The 19,319-nt window shown below is 46.5% G+C and overlaps 1 protein-coding gene across 4 annotated transcripts in view; it reads right to left on the bottom strand.

The window, feature by feature from the left end:
* Window positions 1-2,358: 2,358 nt before the first annotated feature.
* WASF3 (WASP family member 3) overlaps window positions 2,359-19,319 on the bottom strand; it is a 93,646-nt gene continuing 76,685 nt past the window's right edge. For 3 of the 4 annotated variants that reach the window (XM_036831637.1, XM_036831638.1, XM_036831639.1), the window contains 5 exons: window positions 19,091-19,208; window positions 13,673-13,848; window positions 9,557-9,820; window positions 7,881-8,248; window positions 2,359-5,529 (listed from right to left, as the gene is read on the bottom strand). In XM_036831637.1, the coding sequence (XP_036687532.1) occupies window positions 5,372-5,529; window positions 7,881-8,248; window positions 9,557-9,820; window positions 13,673-13,848; window positions 19,091-19,208 (1,084 nt within the window). In that variant the 3' untranslated portion in view covers window positions 2,359-5,371. Of the gene's footprint in view, window positions 5,530-7,880; window positions 8,249-9,556; window positions 9,821-10,606; window positions 10,774-13,672; window positions 13,849-19,090; window positions 19,209-19,319 lie in introns of all 4 variants that reach the window. The other variant, XM_036831640.1, reaches the window with a different exon arrangement.

The raw sequence follows: 19,319 nt of genomic DNA, 5'->3' as shown, positions 1-19,319 counted from the left end.
ACCAAGTTCTGCAACCCAAGCAATGGCCAGATTCTCCATCTTTAAGGCTAGGGAGCTGGACTAGCCTAGCACTAAGAAGCCTTCTAAATATAATATAAATAAATAAGTAAAACTGATCTAAGTAAAACTAATACGCTACATAGAGTATTAGTACTAAGGCATGAGGCTGTCAAGATCAATGAATAACCAACATGCTGCAAATATGGAGAGATTTTCTATACGTTTGAAGCTGCAGCTGTGGTGGCTTAAAAAGCCCCCTCAGGGGCTTCCCTGGTGGCACAGTGGTTAAGAATCTGCCTGCCAATGCAGGGGACACGGATTCGAGCCCTGGTCTGGGAAGATCCCACATGCCGTGGAGCAGCTAAGCCCGTGCACCACAACTACTGAGCCTGCGCTCTAGAGCCACAACTACTGAGCCCGCGTGCCACAACTAGTGAAGCCTGCGTGCCTAGAGCCTGTGCTCCGCAACAAGAGAAGCCACCGCAATGAGAAGCCCGCACACCGCAACGAAGAGTAGCCCCTGCTCACCACAATTAGAGAAAGCCCACGCACAACAAGGAAGACCCGATGCAGCCAAAAAAACAAACAAACAAACAAAAATATCCCCCTCGGTCCTGAGTACTGGGCCCAGGAAGGTCTCCACCCTATTTGTACCCCATCTCACGACACCCCCCCTTCTTCTTGCTACATTTCACTGATACTTGGGTTCCATGGTCACCTGTCATGGTCCTTCCCACTCAGCGAACACCAATGCTGTCCCCGCTATTGAGAAACCCCCTCCCTGCCCTTTGCTCCCAGCTAATTTCTGTCCATTCCTAGACCTCAGCTTCCCTTGGTCCAGTCTAGACTGAGCAGACCTCACCTCACCCCTGACTAAAGTACACGGACGATGATCGAAATTACTTATTCGACAACATATAATGTCTTTCTCTTTAGACGAGATGCTCCATAAGGGTTAAGACCGACCTGTGCCTCATCTTCAGCAAGTGGCCTGCAGATGCCGATGGCCAACATTCCCCTCTGTCGGCAAGGTGTCCGGCACAGTTCTGTGCGCTTTACGCGGGTTATTGCATTTACACTCTTCTTAAGCCTTCGAATGTGTGTTGACGGAGGCTTCTCTTCTGCTCTGCAAACGACCATCAGTCAGTAAAGATGTATGGACGCCTATGAAGTGCCAGGCGCTGGGCTCAACAAACAGGCTGTAACAGTAAACACGAGGGCCCCATGTCTGTGCTGCGGGGCCCAGGTTGTTGGGAACACACCCAGGTAGAGTGGGAGCCATGCATCCAGGGACAAGGACTAATAAGGAGGAAATACGGGGTACCTGGCAAAATGCTTCATGTTTTAAAAATTGCAGGGCTTCCCTGGTGGTGCAGTGGTTGAGAATCTGCCTGCCAATGCAGGGGACATGGGTTCGAGTCCTGGTCTGGGAAGATCCCACATGCCGTGGAGCAACTAAGCCCATGAGCCACAACTACTGAGCCTGCGTGTCTGGAGCCTGTGCTCCACAACAGGAGAGGCCGCGACAGTGAGAGGTCCGCGCACCGCGATGAAGAGTGGCCCCCGCTTGCCGCAACTGGAGAAAGCCCTCGCACAGAAACGAACACCCAACACAGCCAAAAATAAATAAATACATAAATACATTTATAAAAAAAATTGCACACAATTCACTTTCGGTGAGAAAAAGGAACTGGAAAATCTGTCATTCATCCAATCACTGCACAAGCAGCTGCTCGCTGTCGAGGGGTCGGGCCGTGCCGGGAGGGCCTCAGCACATGCAGGTGAACGTAGCACACGCGGAGCACACGGCGCGCATGGGCAGCTCGGGGCGGCGGCCACAGCAGCCTCGACGCCAGCCTGCTCCCCCTAAGGCGCCCCTCTTACCCCCCGACCCCCTGCAATGCTGCACTTCAGATCCCCCGAGAACCTCCCCGGGCCAGCAGCTGATCTTCACTCTGTTCCCTCCCATAGGAAGCAGAGAGAATGCCCCTTTCAGAGGGTTACCTTAAGGGTTAAATGGAAGCATCTCAGAAGCAATCAATGCTCCAGAATATCAGTCGCTATGATAACCGAGACTGGATGTGGTCGAGACGCCTCTGTCTTCTGGGCAGGTTGCTTCCTGTTCCGGGAATGGCTTCTTCTTTCTAACTATACCAGTGCTTTCCCGACTCGCTCGAGACTCCAACCTGAACTCTTGGCTACACAAGAATTGTGCAGAAATTTAAATGGAAATCAGAGCAGTATCTTCTGTTACCTAATAATGAAAATGCTAATTAAAAGCACCACCCAACCCCCAACTTCCCCCCCCCCACCCGCCAAAGATTAAACATACAACACTGTTATAAATAAGCAAAAGTGTTTAGGGTTAAAAGTGTAATTTTATTTAGATGTTACTTGTACATCATCTATAGTAAGATATACAAACAGATAAAAATTATTTACTAGGAGGTTTGTTTTTTTAATACCACTTTAAATTCAGTGTACAACAGCATTGGTAATACTGCAAGATGACAGACTCTGGTTTAGAAAACAAAAATTACTTGCTACTGTCGCTGACACACTCCCATGAGTGCTCAGTGGATGAAAGTGTATCATGAATTTCAGCTGCAAATTATTATAGAACTTTCACAACCTAGCCACTTGGTGCTCAGAAAAGATTTCGATAGTCTAAAAATTTACTGAAATGAAAATGCTAATTCTCCAACAGTATACTTCTACTGAAGAAAAATGTCAGTGACCAGATCTTATGGTTTGGGGCCAACAACAGAAAATCAACCACAGCCTGGGTGGCTCTGAGGAAGCTTCTCATCCCTCTGCCTGATCTATGACATGAGGAAAAGCTTGTAAGAAATTAAACTAAATACACACGGGGGGAAACGGGACAATTTAAAATAAGCTTACAACATACAACTACTTTAAAATGTAAAATCCATGTATATGAAGGATGCATTTACGTTTTTCTCCATTTGTTTTGTAAATACTTTTTGAAAATGAGAACGGACAATTCAAAATAGTCACTTTTTCCTTTTCATGTACTATCATATTAGAAAAAGTCTGGATTTCATTTTTAGAATAAATCAAATGCGCTGAGAAAAATACTGCAAAAAATAATCTAAACTGGATTTTAGTCCTCTCCCCTTCTTTTAAAGGCTACATAACATATCAGGGCAAAAGCTTTTTCACTAGTCAGAATATCAAGTTGAAAATAACTTGTTGATTAAACTACAGGAAGACAACCGATACTTAACAGGCTCATGAATATTTATGAATAAAGTGCCACTAATTTTATTGTAATAGGATATAAATAGAAGAAATCCTGACATGGATAGTAGCTTTATGCATTCTCTCCATCCTGAGGACAGAAGGGACATAAAAAAAAAACAAAGAAGCATTACCAAATACAAGTTCTAGAATGACACAGGTGATCCTTATCCAAAGTAAAGCTAAAGACAAAATATTATAAGAAAGACAAAATACGATCAAAATTGGTGAAAGTCCCAAGGAAAATGCCAACACAGTTGGCCTCTGCATTGGGAAAAAAAAGGAGAGAAATTAAAGAGAGAAACTGAAAAGTTCATTAATAACTACTACTTACAGGCAATAAACGTACGGTGACGAGCTCCAAGACACAGAAACTCAAGAACCACGTGCCCAGACAGCTGGCTTTGGCTGAAAAGACTCAGATAACCTGGCCCGGCACTGGGAAAGGTAATACAGACCTGAGGCTTTTCAGAGTTCCAACCTAGGTGACTAAAAGCCCGTCAGGCTGGCCTTACAGGATGACCATGACCTTCCACAGGCCACAAGTGTCCCTCGGGGACACAGACGTGATGGGGGGCCGGTGACGTCCTGAGGAGAACTCATTAACAAAACCCGGCAGTCGGGGTCCTGCTGACATTCTACCATCCACCCAAACACCTCTGTCTCAGCTACAGATTCCTGGGTCACAACTGAGAGTCGCTAGGACCCACGGTCCGTTTGACACACGGTACAGAACAAAGAACTGCTCAGTGGGTAAAGTGTCTCGTACATCTGTGAAGTTATATCTGAGATCAAAGCCTGGGGTGTTTATTCCTTCCAAACAAGCAGTTACCCTTCACCCAGCATTACAGAATGTAAGCTCTCATTCATGAGTTTCCCAGGGGTTTGCCTTGGGCAGGAAAATCTGCCTGGGCTCACGTGTCACCACGTGGGAGGGGACGAGGAAGGGACATGACCTGCTCCAGTGAAGGGGCGACTCTCCTCTGAGGTACCTGGTCCAGGCTCGTGCGCTGACGACCGTGTGGGAAAGGGACCCATGTGCTTCTAGGACAGAGTGAAGGCTCTACTCGTGCTGGGTCCCTAACTGGCCATAGCACCAGGAAAGGTGAAAAGCTGCCCAAGTCTCCTTTCACCTAAACTGAAGCTGTCAGGATTCAGACCAGCTGGGGCGAGGTGCCACCTGGCACCTTCTCTGCAGCACCGAGGCCTCCACGTGGCCTCACTTGGCACATGGCTCCGGAAGAGAGGTTGTGCAGGGCTCTGCACCCGGGGCCATGCTGGGCTCCGCAGCTCCGGGACCACCCGGGTCCGGACGGGCTGGTACCCGAGCTGCAAGGGCTGCCAAGGGTTCTGCGTGCCATCGCAGATGGCAATGGCCCTGAAGGAAGAAGGGCTGTTCTCCGCTTTCATTACCACTGCGCTGCTGAAACCTCTTACAAAACTCATCAACAAGCACTGACTCCATGGATGCCCACAGGGAATCCTGCCTGAAAAGGGCCAAGTTCACATTTCACAAGAGTGAGCAAAGGAAACGAAATTCTTCAACAGAACATTCCAACTCACAGAGGCTACCAGGCCGAGAAACTGAAAACAGAAACATCTAATTCTCCTACTTGTCCAATCTTTCTCTCTAGAACCAACTTCTTCTGAAACACATTTTTAAAAAAAAGTGGAAACAATATCACTTACTGATGGGAAGACATCAGTCTGACGCACAGTCATTAATCTTGCAAAGACCAGACATCAGGCAGCTTCACAAACACACAGCAAGTCTGCAGGATTTTAATGATCAAGGAGAGTGAACCCAAACTGCACTACGTACCTTCATGGCCAAGAGGAAGGAAGCAGAAGGCTGTTTTCAGGACGATGCAATAGTTACAGCTTATTTCCTCGTGTGCAGCACGGTTTGCTATGTTTAGTGGCACTTAAGTATTCCACAGTAAATACTGAAAAACCCAGAATTTTTGGATGTGCAAAAGCAATCTCACGTTATTGATACAAAAGTCGCTAAGCTACGGGATTATAATACCACTATCTGGGTGCTGGGACCACAGAAATCGTCAGCACACTGCCCAGCCCGGTCCCCAGCCCGGTCCCCGGGGCGCCAGCCTCAGTCGGACCAGTCGTTCTCGTCCAGCTCCGAGTCGTCATCCGAGTCGCTGTACTCGACGGCGATGCGCCGCGACAGGATGGTGGCCACGTCGTCACCCACGGGCTCGCGCCTGGCCTCCTGTTCCTGCTGTTCCTGCACCTTCTTCAGCTGGATTCCTGGAGACACGAGACGCGGCTTAGAGTGGAACCCCTCGGCTTACTGCTCCAATCACACAGCAACGGACACAAAAGTCTATCCGACTGTTGTTTTCCCTACTGACACTATAAGAAAAAGCTTGAGAAATCTGAGGGGAGAAGCTTGGGAAATAGAGTCTCATGACCAAGAAAAAAGAAATGTGTAAAGTCATAACGTTCTTTACAGCGATGTGTTGAAATATAAGAAAGTCAGTTACGATTTCAGTGCATGTGAGCACCGTGAAAGAAAACTCCAGGGCGGCACGGCCCGACCCGGTAGCCACCGGGCACGAGAGGCTGTTTCAAGGTAGATTTATGGTGGCCGGTGGCCCCCATAGTGGACCATGTTCCTGGACAGCCTGGAACCCAAAGTCTTGGGAAACAGAGCCAAGAGCTTCTGGCTAAGCGGGCAAGGTAAGTAAGAAAGCTTAGCTTCAGCAATTACCGTTGAAAATGGGTATGAGAGGGCTTCCCTGGTGGCGCAGTGGTTAAGAATCTGCCTGCCAATGCAGGGGACATGGGTTCGAGCCTTGGTCTGGGAAGATCCCACATGCCGCGGAGCAACTGGGCCCATGAGCCACAATTACTGAGCCTGCGCATCTGGAGCCTGTGCTCCACAACGAGAGGCCGCGATAGTGAGAGGCCCGCGCACCGCGATGAAGAGTGGCCCCCGCTTGCCACAACTAGAGAAAGCCCTCGCATAGAAACAAAGACCCAACACAGCCAAAAATAAATAAATACATAAATAAATTAAAAAAAAAAAAAAAGAAAATGGGTATGAGATCACAATCATCTTACTCTCTTACTTTTGTAAGTAACAAAATGGGATATCTAACAATGTAATGTGTTATTTCTTTAAACTTTTCTTTCAGAATAATTTCAGACCTATAAAGTAGCTGTAAGACTAGTAGAAAAACGTTCCCATATAACCTACTCAGATTCCCCAACTGATAACATCTGACCAAATTTATCCTCTATCACTCTCATTTACACACACACACATAATTTTTTTCTGGACCATTTGAGAGTTAAGTGGCATATAATGTCCCTTTGCCCCTAAAATACTTCATGTGTCTTTCCCAAAAAAAAAATTGATCAAAATCAGACTATCAGCAGAGATACAATAGTACCATCTATTCTATGAATTTTATTTAAATTTTGCAAATAGACCTAATATAACAAACGAAAAAAGTTTTCCACCAGGTTTGGGATCCGACATGGGATCTCACCTGTTACATTACTTGCCACGTTTCGCTGACCTCCCTTAATCTCTGTGTTCTATGACCTTCGTGTTTCCGTAGGATGTCCCTCCATGCGGGGTCCTCGAGGTTTCCTCTGACAGATCCAGGTTACGGATCCCTCTCATTGGACAAGGCTCACAGGTGTCAAAAAGCAAAACACTGTCCTACCAGGACCCCAAACGCGTCATCAGTGAGGTATTATGACTGGGACTTTTTTCTTGACAAAAATCATCGTGCGTCAGTAACGTCAATGCATACAAGAGCTCCAGGACCCGCAGGAGGGCGGACGCCACACCCAGGCCTGGCCGCGGTGCCTGCACAAGGGGCAGAGGCAGTGCTGTCCCCGTGTCCTGGGAGGGGTGTCGAGGACATGCGGCCAGCCCCTCCCCCAGCCACCTGCAGACCAAAGCCACCAAACTGCGCCCAGGGGATGCGGCAGCCCTCACTGCATGGGAAGCTCTCGGAAGAGTTCCACATCTTGTCGGACCCTCAGCCCATGTGGGCCAGGACCTGGGGTTAAGAGTAAATGATGTGGAATAGACGTTTAACGCGGGTTCTGACCGGGAGGGGCACACGGGGGAGGAGCTGGGCTCCTCCGCCCTGATCTGACCAGAGACGCTCCACGTCTTAAGGTTTCATGTCCTGGGGTTTGGTGTAGGACCTTCACCTGACAAGGGTTTTGCTACTTAAATAAATGTTGAAAATCTACTGGCTTAGCACATCAAACTAAAAATATGAAAAGGCTAAGTAAGATACATCCTAGATTTCTAAAAAAACTGTCACTGACATGAGCTCATTTTCTTTCATTTACACTTTGGCCCTTAGAGTAGAACACAGAGAAAAAAGATCCAATTAATTAATGATCATTTTTATTATCTGTTTCTGCTCAAGTAAAGCTTTCCTGAATTCTGTGCTTTATCACTGAGCTTACTTTGCACTGAAAAAAAATGTATCCACTATTAAGAAAAAAGAAAACCAAACAAGGCTCCTTCAACCCTCTTCCACCGGCCCTCTGGGGCAGAGGGGGTCTCCGGAAGCAGACGAGGCTGCAGCTGCCGGGACAGGGGGCAGCGTCCCGGGACGCGCACTCACCCATCCGAATGGCAGCGAGGAGGTCGCTCCGGGCGTCGCTCACGGGCGGCTGCGCAGCCTCCGGCCTCTTGGCCTCGGCTCCCGGCGGGCCGTGCATCGGGGAGGAGGAGAGCGAAGAGCCGGCACCTGGAGGGCCCGGCGGCGGCGGCGGGGGGCCCGGGGGGGGCGGGGCCGTGACCACCAGCCCACCGGAGGGAGGGTGGGGCGGACCCGCGTAGGAGGGGCCGGCGGACGCCGGGAAGGGGGGCTGCGTGGGCATCTGGAGGGGGCTGACGAAGGCAGTCTGTGCGGAAGGGATCATGGGCGGGGGCGGCGGCGGCGGGGGTCCTGAGGGGTTGTAATACTCCATGATCTGTGCCGGGAGCATCCTGGCGGAGACACGAAACAAGAGTCACCAGTGGGCAACCCAGGGTCCCGTCCTCGGAGGTTCTCACACGCCTCAGAGAGAGGCCTCCCCAGACAAGACGCACACTGGCCGCTGAATTTACAACACTGCAGGGCACGAACGTCCACGCTTCGGATCACAGGTCCACATAAACCCCTAGGTCGGAATTCACGATCGTCTACTGACGTGCACCAGAAAGTTAACCACTGAAACAGTAACTTTCTGTGGGACACTGGAATAGCTGACTGCAGAGCTAAGAAGGCAGCACAAATGCATCCTTTGCACGAGGCATCTCAGAAGTGGCGGCTTGAAAACCCATCTTACAAGGGTTCTGTGGCCAATCAGATTGGAAAATTCTGTATTTTATATCGCGTCTCCACGGAAATTCCCCAAGCCCATGACGCCCATCAGAATATCCAAAGCTTTGAAAACCCCTCCAGCCAAGAAATCTGCTGAATTCTATTTAGCCAAGAGCTTTCCAAACCACCTGGACCGCAAACCCTCTCTGCCTAATACTTGGTAAGAGCCACAGAACACACTCTGGGGATCCTGACTTAAAGAGAACCAACCACAGGGAGAAAACCTCGGGGAGCTGAGGGACATACATTCAGAATGCGACCCACGCTGCTCTGGAGTGAAGAAAAACACTTGATGGAAACACATTTTCAACTTGCCTGGGCGCTGACTTGGAGGGGCTAACTCTTTAAAGACCAAGGTTGTGCGAAAACTACAGCCTATCAAAACACAGGCGGGGGCTTCAATTAACAAACGCTAAACAGGAGGGTCTTTGTTTAGGAGGTGTTCGAATTTTTCCCAAACGACAGAAAACAAGAGGACCTGGTGGCAGAAGAGTATTTGGGCACCAAGAGGTCCGGGTTACACGTACAAGTGTAACAAATGCTGCACTGTATAGTTTTCTCCTTTGAGATACGAGTTCTCGGCGGTTTGCCCGGCACATACAGAGAAACACTGGAGCACCTGAGACAGGTTCACAAAACTGGCAGCTCACCCTCTGTCAAGGCCTTGGCTCAGTCATTCAGACATAAAGGGAACGTGTGTTCACGAATACACACACCAACCTGAGGTTTATCTGTAATAAAAAGGGGGAGCAGCGTGACACTGCATTTTTTCACACAGGATTTCTCACGACTGACAGTATCTGTATCTGGTCATTTCTTGGCTGCATCCTGGCCTCCACAGTGTGATTATTCAGTGAAAATTCTCCCACCACGCACAGCAAGACCCCAGTGCAATGGCAAGCCACGGTCAGAGCCCGGGAGTGGGGAATTACCCGTAGTCGGCGGGAGCCAAGGGCGCGGGGGCCTGCGATGCCTCTGCGGCCTGCGGCGGGGGCGGAGGCGGCTTCTGGGGCCGGTTCAAGGCCAGGTGCCTGGCCGAGGCCGACGGGGGCCGGTACTCGTGCTCGGGGGCCTGGGCTGCCGGCCCGCGTGGCGGTGCGTCACCGGCTCCGTGGGAAGGCGTCCCGGGCTGCGGGTGCAGAGAATGGTTGGGGGTGGCGGGATACGAGTAATCCGTGACGTCCGATGCGTGGGACCTGACGGCCAGAACCGGGGGTGGGAGAAAGCGACGTAAGTGAAAACGATTTCCCCTCCAGGCATCAGCATGTATTTGAATAACAACACGGCCAAGGCACAGAAATCACACGCTTATTCCCTTTCCCATCAACTAGGTCTAGGCCCACAAGCGACAATGTAATCACGACTTTAGCGGCAAGCGCCAGGGTTACGTGGATTCAGAGCCGCAGCTGTGAAGTGAGTGCATCAGACGAACGGGCAAGCGGCAGACAGCAGAGCCCCCCTTCCTCAACATCGCAGCTGACTTTTCTAAGACGGGGGGCTCCAGGACACACTCTGCTTAACGTGAAAATGGCATCGGAGACCTAAGATTTCAGTGCAATGAAACTGACAGCATATGATGAGACCTTATCAAATGGCAGACGAACCGGATACATATTAACAGTAAGAACAGAAAAAGAAATCAAGGATGCAATACGGTGAGTCGCAGTTCTCTTAAACAGAAGAAACATGTTTAGCCAAAAAAGAGAGGAGGAGTGCGGTGCCATGCGCTGAGGCCCTCTTGCTGTCTCTGAACGCACGGGTGGGAGGGAAACTCTGAAAGGAATGCACGTCCCGTTTTAGTCAGCAGGGTTCGGAAGGATGCTGGTACCCGGCCGCTGGGGGAGGGGAGGGCTCGGCAACGTCACAGGGTGTTAGTCACCCGGGTTACGGGACGCGTGGTCAGTACAGGGGGCACATCCTCTCGTGACGCCGAAGCAGGGGGTTGCTGAGGCTGCGACCTGAGAACAAGCGGAGCGACAAACCCTCTGGGCGTCCTGTTGTCTCCCGAGCTCCCTGCCTGCTGCAGTTTCCTGGCGTCACTCATAAACTCAATGCCCATCTTCCTTCTCTCCCACTCTTCTCTTCTCGTTCTTACTTTTCTCACACTTATTTGCTGGTTTCTGTTAGGATTCAGCTTGTGTCTCTCTCTCTGAAGGAAGGAGGCAAACACACATTGGGTCTTTGGAATTCAGACAGTAGTGTCCCTGGAGTATCACACCACACAGAAAAGATCTTTAAATGGCAAAAGATGGCTGGCTTTTTTCTTTTTCCTTCCCTAATTGCAATCTAATAACAACTTGTAACTCATTTTCTTCTCCCCTAAGTGCACTATAAATTCTAGATTACGGTGCACGTATGACTGTCTTTTGAACTATGGCAACTGCTGGTCAGAGAGTTAAAAATATTTTTAACGGGGGAAGACTCTGACCTGTATTTAGATTTATCTTATTTTAAAAACGTAAATACCTAAAACTCTGGAGTCCTTGATGATGGGTGCTTGGCTCTGTCAGGGGGGCTACGTCACAGACTGGGCATAACTTTCTAATGGAAACAGACTTATCTACAAAACACGGAGTGCTTCTGATGGGATTAGAAGCCAGGAACTGGGAACATTCTGGCACAATTTGGAAAGCTGTCCTGTCAAGTAGCTTGGTGATAAAGGGCCGAAAGGAGGCAATACAAAGGGCATAATCGGATGGAGGAAAGGAACGGGCGGTGAATGTCCGACATCAAGAATTACAGCAGGAGAGCGGGGAGGGCAGGGCTCTGATGAAGGGTGGGTGGGAGACGGGACCGGTCACTCGAGAGGTCACTGCCCAAGTACAGGGGACACTGGTGGGCTGGAGGAGAGGTGAGGAGGTGGGTGACCTCTGAGAGACAAGGAACCCCACAGGAAGGCAGAAATCAGCCACAGAAAACACGGCACTAGTGTCGGCACGAGCGGATGGTCCTGAAGCTGCATGAGCATCAGGAATTATCTGTTACGGGAAAGAGAACTTGGAGGAGTGAAGACAAGATGGCAACGGGAAGAAGTAGGTGTAAGCAGTGGAGACCCAGTGGGAGAATCAAACGAATCCCTCAGGGCTCTGTGGGTGGGAGGGTGGGCAGAGTCAGGCGTCTGCAACACCCAGGACAGGAGGAGGAAAGGGGGGAGGACAGTGGGCAAGGAGGCATCCTGCTTCCGGATCGCTGGGGAGAGCAGTGGGCAGGCACTGCATCAAGTCTCATCCTAAATGTACGCTTAGAATCAAACCATTCCTGACCATCTACAAAGAGAGTAAAAACTTATCATTAGTTTATGTGATCAGCTTAAAATATATAAGTTATATGAACAACTTATACACATACCATGATACTTGATACTCAAATTTCCCTCAGTTATCCTGAATACATCCATTAAAAACCATGTTTCTAAATAATACTTAAAACATGAATACAAGAAGTAAAAAAAATCAAAAGACAGAAAACACAGAGCAGGATTTCACTTTTGTAAAAGAAAAATATACACATTTACAGAAAAAAGACCAAAGAAAGAAATACACTAAAATGCAAACAAAGTGGTTTCTCTGGATAACAGGATTATGAATACTTTAATTTTTTCTATAATTTCCAAGTATAAAAAGTTTATCTTATTTTATAATAAGAAAAATAGTGATACACTTTAGTCAAATAAAAAATAAAAATTTCCAAAATAATTTAAGGGATATCATCCATCAATTGTACACCCAGTATGGCACAATCTAATCTCAGATTCTAGAATAAATATCAATTATTCAACTGAGGGATTAAAAAAAGTCATTTTCCATCTACCTACTGAAATGAAAGAGAATATATGGAGAATTACAAAGTATATGTTTTGCATGAGTAAACAGTCACAACTAAGTTAGCTGGAAAAAAACAAAAACCAAATGGACCTCCTGGGAGCTATCAAGTTAAAGCACTTCTCCCCACCCAAAGAACTATGAGCCGAAGTGTATCGTCATTCTTACTTTCCACAGAAATAAACTGACATAAAGATTAAAACTTGAGGCCAGAGCTCAGTTAAAGCTCCAATAATTCTCTAATAGCTAACCGATCACAGGTTGTACAGAAAAATGACCTAGACCTGCCTCATAGACAATGACTGACAGCCCTTGTGGGGTAGGAGTATTTATGGGGGCTGTAACCACCAAATATTAAAAGCATCTTCCGTCTGTCAGTCTGTGCTAAACACTGAGGTTAATAAAGATAAACATAAAAAAACCCACAAAAAAACCCAGATCTAACGCAAGGTCCAGGTTGTTGCTGTTTGTGAAACCTCCTTGAATCACGTAAGAATTCTCTATTCACATTTTTAAACACTGATGGAAGACTCCAACTTTACAGAAGCAGAAATAGGAAATTAACCGTAAGTTACAATTGACTGGTCAGTTCTTCTCGTTCAGTGAAGCCCTTTTGGGATAAATGCTGCTTACTGACCACATCTTTCACATCTGCAAGAGAGATTTTTACTTAATTGCCAACAGATTTTTAAAATAAACTTCAACAGAATTCTCCTCCTGCAATTAGAATACATAAGATTAGCGAACTGAAGAAAAAAAATCTTTGTTCATCACTTTTAGAAAAGGTTATCAAAAAGAACAAGTTATTCCTTGATCACATCAGCTACCACCTACCAATCGTTTCATATACCAAGTGGCAAAGGAAAGGCAACATTCTAAGCAAAAGAGGCAGAGAGAGAACTAAATGATTATTAAAATTAAAATGTCAGTCATAGGCAGTTACTATGCCCAAATTCAGAATCAATGTTAAAACAGTACATCTAGGTTAATGGAATGATCAAGTTAAGTCAGAGAGACAGAAAATCACACAAAGCAACCCAAGGTCATAGAAAACTGCTTTAAACTATTATTTCGAAGTCAAAACATATATACCGTTCATTTTTAAGGGGAGTACGGAAACACACTGTGGGCCACAGAAACACAATGCTACCGTGCATTTCCATTTACAGGGACGCCAAGCCCTGCTTGCACACACACATGCACACAAACACGCACACGCACACACACCTAGTGTCTGGGGACAGGGATCCCTCGGAAGACGCTCCGTGGTGTACGCTCTGCGACAACCTGGTGTCGGGTCTAAGCTCTTTGTCATACGCCATCATATTCCACTCCTGGCGCCTGTTTCTGGCTTTTCTAACCTTTTTCACCTCTCGGGTTGTGCCATCTATACGCTTTTGCTCCTGACGTCCAGGAAGGAAGGCAAGCATGCCGAGAGAGAGGGAAGGAAAAGAGTAGGTTAGTGCAGTTGCCCCGGCAGCCACGAGCCTGGGGTGCAGACAAGGCAGGCCCGCTTCCATCACTCCCGGGTCAAGAACGTTCTAACACGCTTACCCAACTCAGACCCAACCAAAATAACAGATACCTAACGATTTAACATCGACACATAAAAGTTACTGTGCTGCAACTTCAAGAGTCGCTTACCGTCATTTTTGGTCAAGAATTCTCACTTCACTAGGATTTAGCTTGTTTTCAATGTACGACACCTTTTAGATCTCTATTATACACATGAAATACCTGCCCGCAACAGACAGAGAAATCGTTTCCCACCCCTACACCATTCTGACTTGCTAACGTGCAATCATCTTTCAAAACATAATTTTAAATGCTCCATTTCAGTTTGAAAAGGTTATTCCAGAATATTTAAGCGAACCCTGCAACTAGCTTAACAAAAACAAAAACAAGATAAGAACTTACCTTCCCTCCCGTACAAAGAATCATTCCTGCTCCAGCCCTACTTTGCCAGAAAAAATGTCTTCAATAAATAACTTGGGTCCTACGCAGGTGCTTCTTTAAAGGTGAGGACAGTTACTTCTACGTGTGTTTATGTCCTTCCTGCTTCCCCCATGAGATCTGCTGATCTTTAGGGAGGTGAGCTATGCGCCTTTAAGTCCTACGCTCCCCTCACGGCACCTCCACACATGGCTCTAGAGGGTCCACGTTCAGTAAACGCGGACTGAATGATCAAATCCAGGTGAGCGATGGTGCTCACTACGTCCCAGCACCTGCCAGGTCCAGACGATACAAACGGCAAACAAAAAAAAAGACAAGGATCTGCCCTCATGGAGCTTGCGGTCCAGGGGGGAAGCCCACAAAGTCACACATGTAAATGTGCAACAACATGAATGTATTACACAGAGAATGCTGTCTGGTCTGGAAGTCAGGGAGGGTGCCCGAGAGGCTGGGACAAGCTCTGCAGGGTGAGGAGGCCTCAGTTCTGCAGAGGAGGGGGCCAGACGCACGCAAGAGGCAATGGGACAGCATCTCGTCAGGAGAAGCGACAGAAGGTGAGTGTGCATTCGGGCGAACAGTGGGTAAGACCTTGAAGGCTGTGTAGAAATGTTGTTCTTTATCCAAGAGCAACGGGGAACCATGAACACTGAGAGGGGAGGGGCTGGCACGTGGAGGAGCACGGGGAGAGGAGCCCCTGTGCCGGGGACAGAGTCCACGGGGAAAGGCAGGGACGCCGGGCAGAAAGCTGCTCAGGTGTCCAGGATGAGAGGAGGCCCATGGGGGATACGGGGAACTGTCAGCCCAGGTATCCAGGAGGCTCAAGCACTGGGCTGGCAGACGATGTGAACGTGAAATTCACAGAACACATGCCAAGTGTTAATAAACACACGGAAAGATGTGTAACTCGTACTAGATTTTTTTTGGGGGTGGGGAAGCTCATCAAAAAATAATAATAGTTCATCAACAGATGAATGGATAAAGAAGATGTGGTACATATATACAATGGAATACTACTCAGCCATAAAAAAGAACAAAATAATGCCATTTGCAGCAACAGGGATGGACTTGGAGGGCATCATGCTCAGTGAAATAAGTCAGACGGAGAAAGACAAGTACTGTATGACACACTTATATGTGGAATCTAAAAACTACAACAAACTAATGAATATAACAAAAAAGGAGCAGACTCACAGATATAGAGAACAAACTAGTGGTTACCAGTGGTGGGGGGCACGTAGGGATGGGGGAGGGGGAGGTGCAAACTAGTGGGTGTAGGGCAGGCTCAAGGATGTATTGTACAACATGGGGAATAGAGCCAATATTTTGTAATAACTGTAAATGGAAAGTAACCTTTAAAAACGGTATAAAAATTTTTTTAAATTTTTAAATAAATGAAGATAATGACAAATAATAATAATCATCTTCGGGACTGGAGGAGGCCTGTTAGGAGTATAAACTGGTTCAGTCCTTAAAGGGTCAGGAGCAACAGGATGGTATCTTTCAAATTTTCAAGTTCACACTGCACTTCTGGGAATTTACTCTGACGAAATATGTGCGCATGAGTACAGGTACCCTCTACGGTGCTGTAGCAGCAACAATTTAGAAGCAACCTAAATATTCATTAATTCGGTAATGGGTAAATAGTTTATGAAGCATCCACACTTTGGAATATGACACAACAATTAAAAAGAATGAAGTACATCTTTATTACGTCACTGTATGTATATGTCTGTGTGTGTGTGTATACAGGTCAATTCTAGGAATAAAAAATACTCTGTGAAATGTGTACACATGTATTTATGAATGCCCTACAAGGTCGAAAAGTATGCACATCTGTTACCAGAGGGTGGTTATGCCTGGGCAAGGGAGAAACTCACCCCCAAATTTTCTAAACGAATGTGTTTACTTCAGGGTAGGTGGGGCATTTTACCACTGGCACATGTTGTCTGGATACTTTTAAAACCAAAAGAGAGAAAAAAGAAGGGAGGCCTCAATGGATTCCAATATACATCTCACTCGAGCGTCACTGTATTACACTAATTAATAACTATCACCCTTACTTTTAAGAGATGTATGCTGACATATTTAGGGATAAGTGTTATATCTGCCACTTTCTTTACAATGGTTTAGCCTCCAATCTACCCGTCAACACGCACCCGACACACACACACACACACACACACACACACACCCCAGCTATAATAAAACGTTAACCATGATGCATCTGTATCTCAACTACACTGCCTACATTAAAATCCTGAGACTACTGCAAGCTGTTTGCTGCCCCAGGATGATCTTAGCTGCTCCTATCAATACCGGAGAGCCCCTCCGCCTACCCAGCACGCCTCCGGCATGCCCTCTCACGTACGTGCACACACAGTCGCACACACACACACTCTGTTCAGCTAACTTCTGCTATCTGTCCTCGCATCTCAGCGAGCAACACCGAGAGGCCTTCCTCAGCTCAGCACCTCACCTTCTGCACTGCCGCCCCACCTGCCGCTGCCGCCTCCCCCAAGGCTTCTCCCTCCCAGCACTGTAACTACGGCCTTACAACGACATAATTATTTGCATAACTTAAAAAAAATGTTTTTCGACCACCAAACTAAGGAAATTTAATGTTCAGAAACAATGGATGTCTTATCCCCAAATTTTCTAAACTAATTCTTCCTTCAGATAGAATTGTCTGTTCCAAAGTGAAAGTGACTTTTGGGTTTCTAAAATCCTGGGAAATTGAGGATATCTTGCCTCATTTTCTGTTCCTATATAAAGCAGATTTGTATTAAAATTTTCAAATTTCTTTCCCTCTTTATGAGTTCCAAAGGACGGCATGATTATCTAATGGTTGTTTCCCCCGCTATTTTGTCATCTCCATGAGGGTGATAATCCTTTCTTTTGCATCACAGCATTTACAAACCATTCAAAAAAGAACCATTATCTAAACGAATGAATAAGAAATTCTCATCAGAATTTTATGTCTTTGAGGAATACGGAATGAGACAAAACTGCCAAGGAAATGACAAATAATTCTGAAGACACAGTAACCACACATAGGAGATTAAAGAACAGTGGCAAAAAAGTTAAATATTTTTGTCAAAAGTATCACTGATGCTTCTAGGAAATCCTAGGAGGCCATTTTAAAGCAGGCGATTTTTAAAGGAGAGTGCTCTTAAAAGTACTTGGGGGTTTGCCCTGTTACCAAAGAAAAGTTCGGGGATTCAGACCAACAGGCCTTTAAATCTCTGTTCCTTTTCCTTTGGAGAGATTAGTATCTTCCTTTTCTTCACCTGAACACTTTGCAGCTTCTTTGCTTGAATATTTCTCCACTTGAATACCCAGCAACTCTTCAAAGATTTCCCATTAAATCTCCCCAACCCATCAGCACGAGAAGAGCACACAGATAACCAAGTCTGTGGAATTCTCTCCCAGAATTCATGGTAACCTCTCACACTTGCAGTCTGCAACCTATTTCCATGTTCCCTTTCCTAAATCCTGTTTTCAAATCTCAAGTTCTCTTCCATCTCAAACTGTCACTCCTACTGGGCCAATACACCTACTAGATGTCTCAGAACCTTCAGGCAGCCAGCCCACAAAATGCTAAGCTCTTAATTCACACACCCTAATATTTGTCAAACAAAGCAGGTGGTCATTTTTTAAAACACAGCTCACATATAAAAGGCTTGGCAGGGGCTTCCCTGGTGGCGCAGTGGTTGAGAATCTGCCTGCCAATGCAGGGGACACGGGTTTGGGCCCTGGTCTGGGAGGATCCCACATGCCGCGGAGCAACTGGGCCCGTGAGCCACAACTACTGAGCCTGTGCGTCTGGAGCCTGTGCTCCGCAGCAAGAGAGGCCGCGACAGTGAGAGGCCCGCGCACCGCGATGAAGAGTGGCCCCCGCTTGCCGCAACTAGAGAAAGCCCTCGCACAGAAACGGAGACCCAACACAGCCATAAATAAAATTAATTAATTAATTAATAATAATAAAAATAAAGGAATTCCTTAAAAAAAAAAAGGCTTGGCAAATATCTGCCTTTGGAGAGTCAATTCTGATTTTCAATGGTTTAAGTCTAATTTCTGGGCCCCAAAGGGATAATTTTCAACACAGAAGTTCCTTAATCTGAGAGTGGGTTTGTCCTCCCAAGAGCGTTTGCAGTACAGATGTCTCTCAACCTTCCAACGTGCAATTCTCCTGCCTACGACCACCCCACCAAAGGGAATCTCATTTTTAGTAAATACTACCCTCCTCCAAATGAGCAGATCACACACGCTTTTCAATCCAATATGAACCTCTCACCACGGTCTTAATTACAGTTAGGTGACAACCCAACAATTAATAACGTTAAAAAGACCAAAGCAGAAAATTCTAACTGATATGGAATGTTGGCTGCTTTACGAAATTTGAAGAGCAAAAGTTATAAACCACAGTTATGAACAAAACTGAAATATCAGCCACTGTATTTATTAAAGCAAAGCAAGTATTAGAGAACAAATCAACAGTATTTATTGAAAACAGTATTACTGTGTTAGACTGAATGGTATCTTCATGTGACAAATGCAACCTCTGAAAAAACTTCAGCACGAAATTCAACATCTCAACCATTTAAAGAATTTACTGATTTTAAACTTCTAATTTCTAAGGGAGAATCCCATTTACACATTTATATGCACGTTTCCCATACTAGCATTATTTACCTTTTGACGTCTTTTCTCTTTCCTTTTGTCTTCTGTGTCCTGTAGCATTTTTTCTTTCCAGAGGTCAAAGAAATAGGAAGGATCAGTATAGAACTTCAGGCCATCCTTTTTATCATCTCTATAAACGAACATATTACAAGTCGGGGGGGAGAAAAGGTCGTTAGATAGTTTCATATGGGGTAAACATTAATGTTAATTCTAACTCATGAGATGATAACATCTACGTGAG

Source organism: Balaenoptera musculus, chromosome 18, assembly GCF_009873245.2.
Source record: "Balaenoptera musculus isolate JJ_BM4_2016_0621 chromosome 18, mBalMus1.pri.v3, whole genome shotgun sequence".
Taxonomy (NCBI): Eukaryota; Metazoa; Chordata; class Mammalia; order Artiodactyla; family Balaenopteridae; genus Balaenoptera; species Balaenoptera musculus.
The sequence above is the reverse complement of the archived record's forward strand: the minus strand, read 5'-3'. Positions and strand labels throughout refer to the sequence as shown.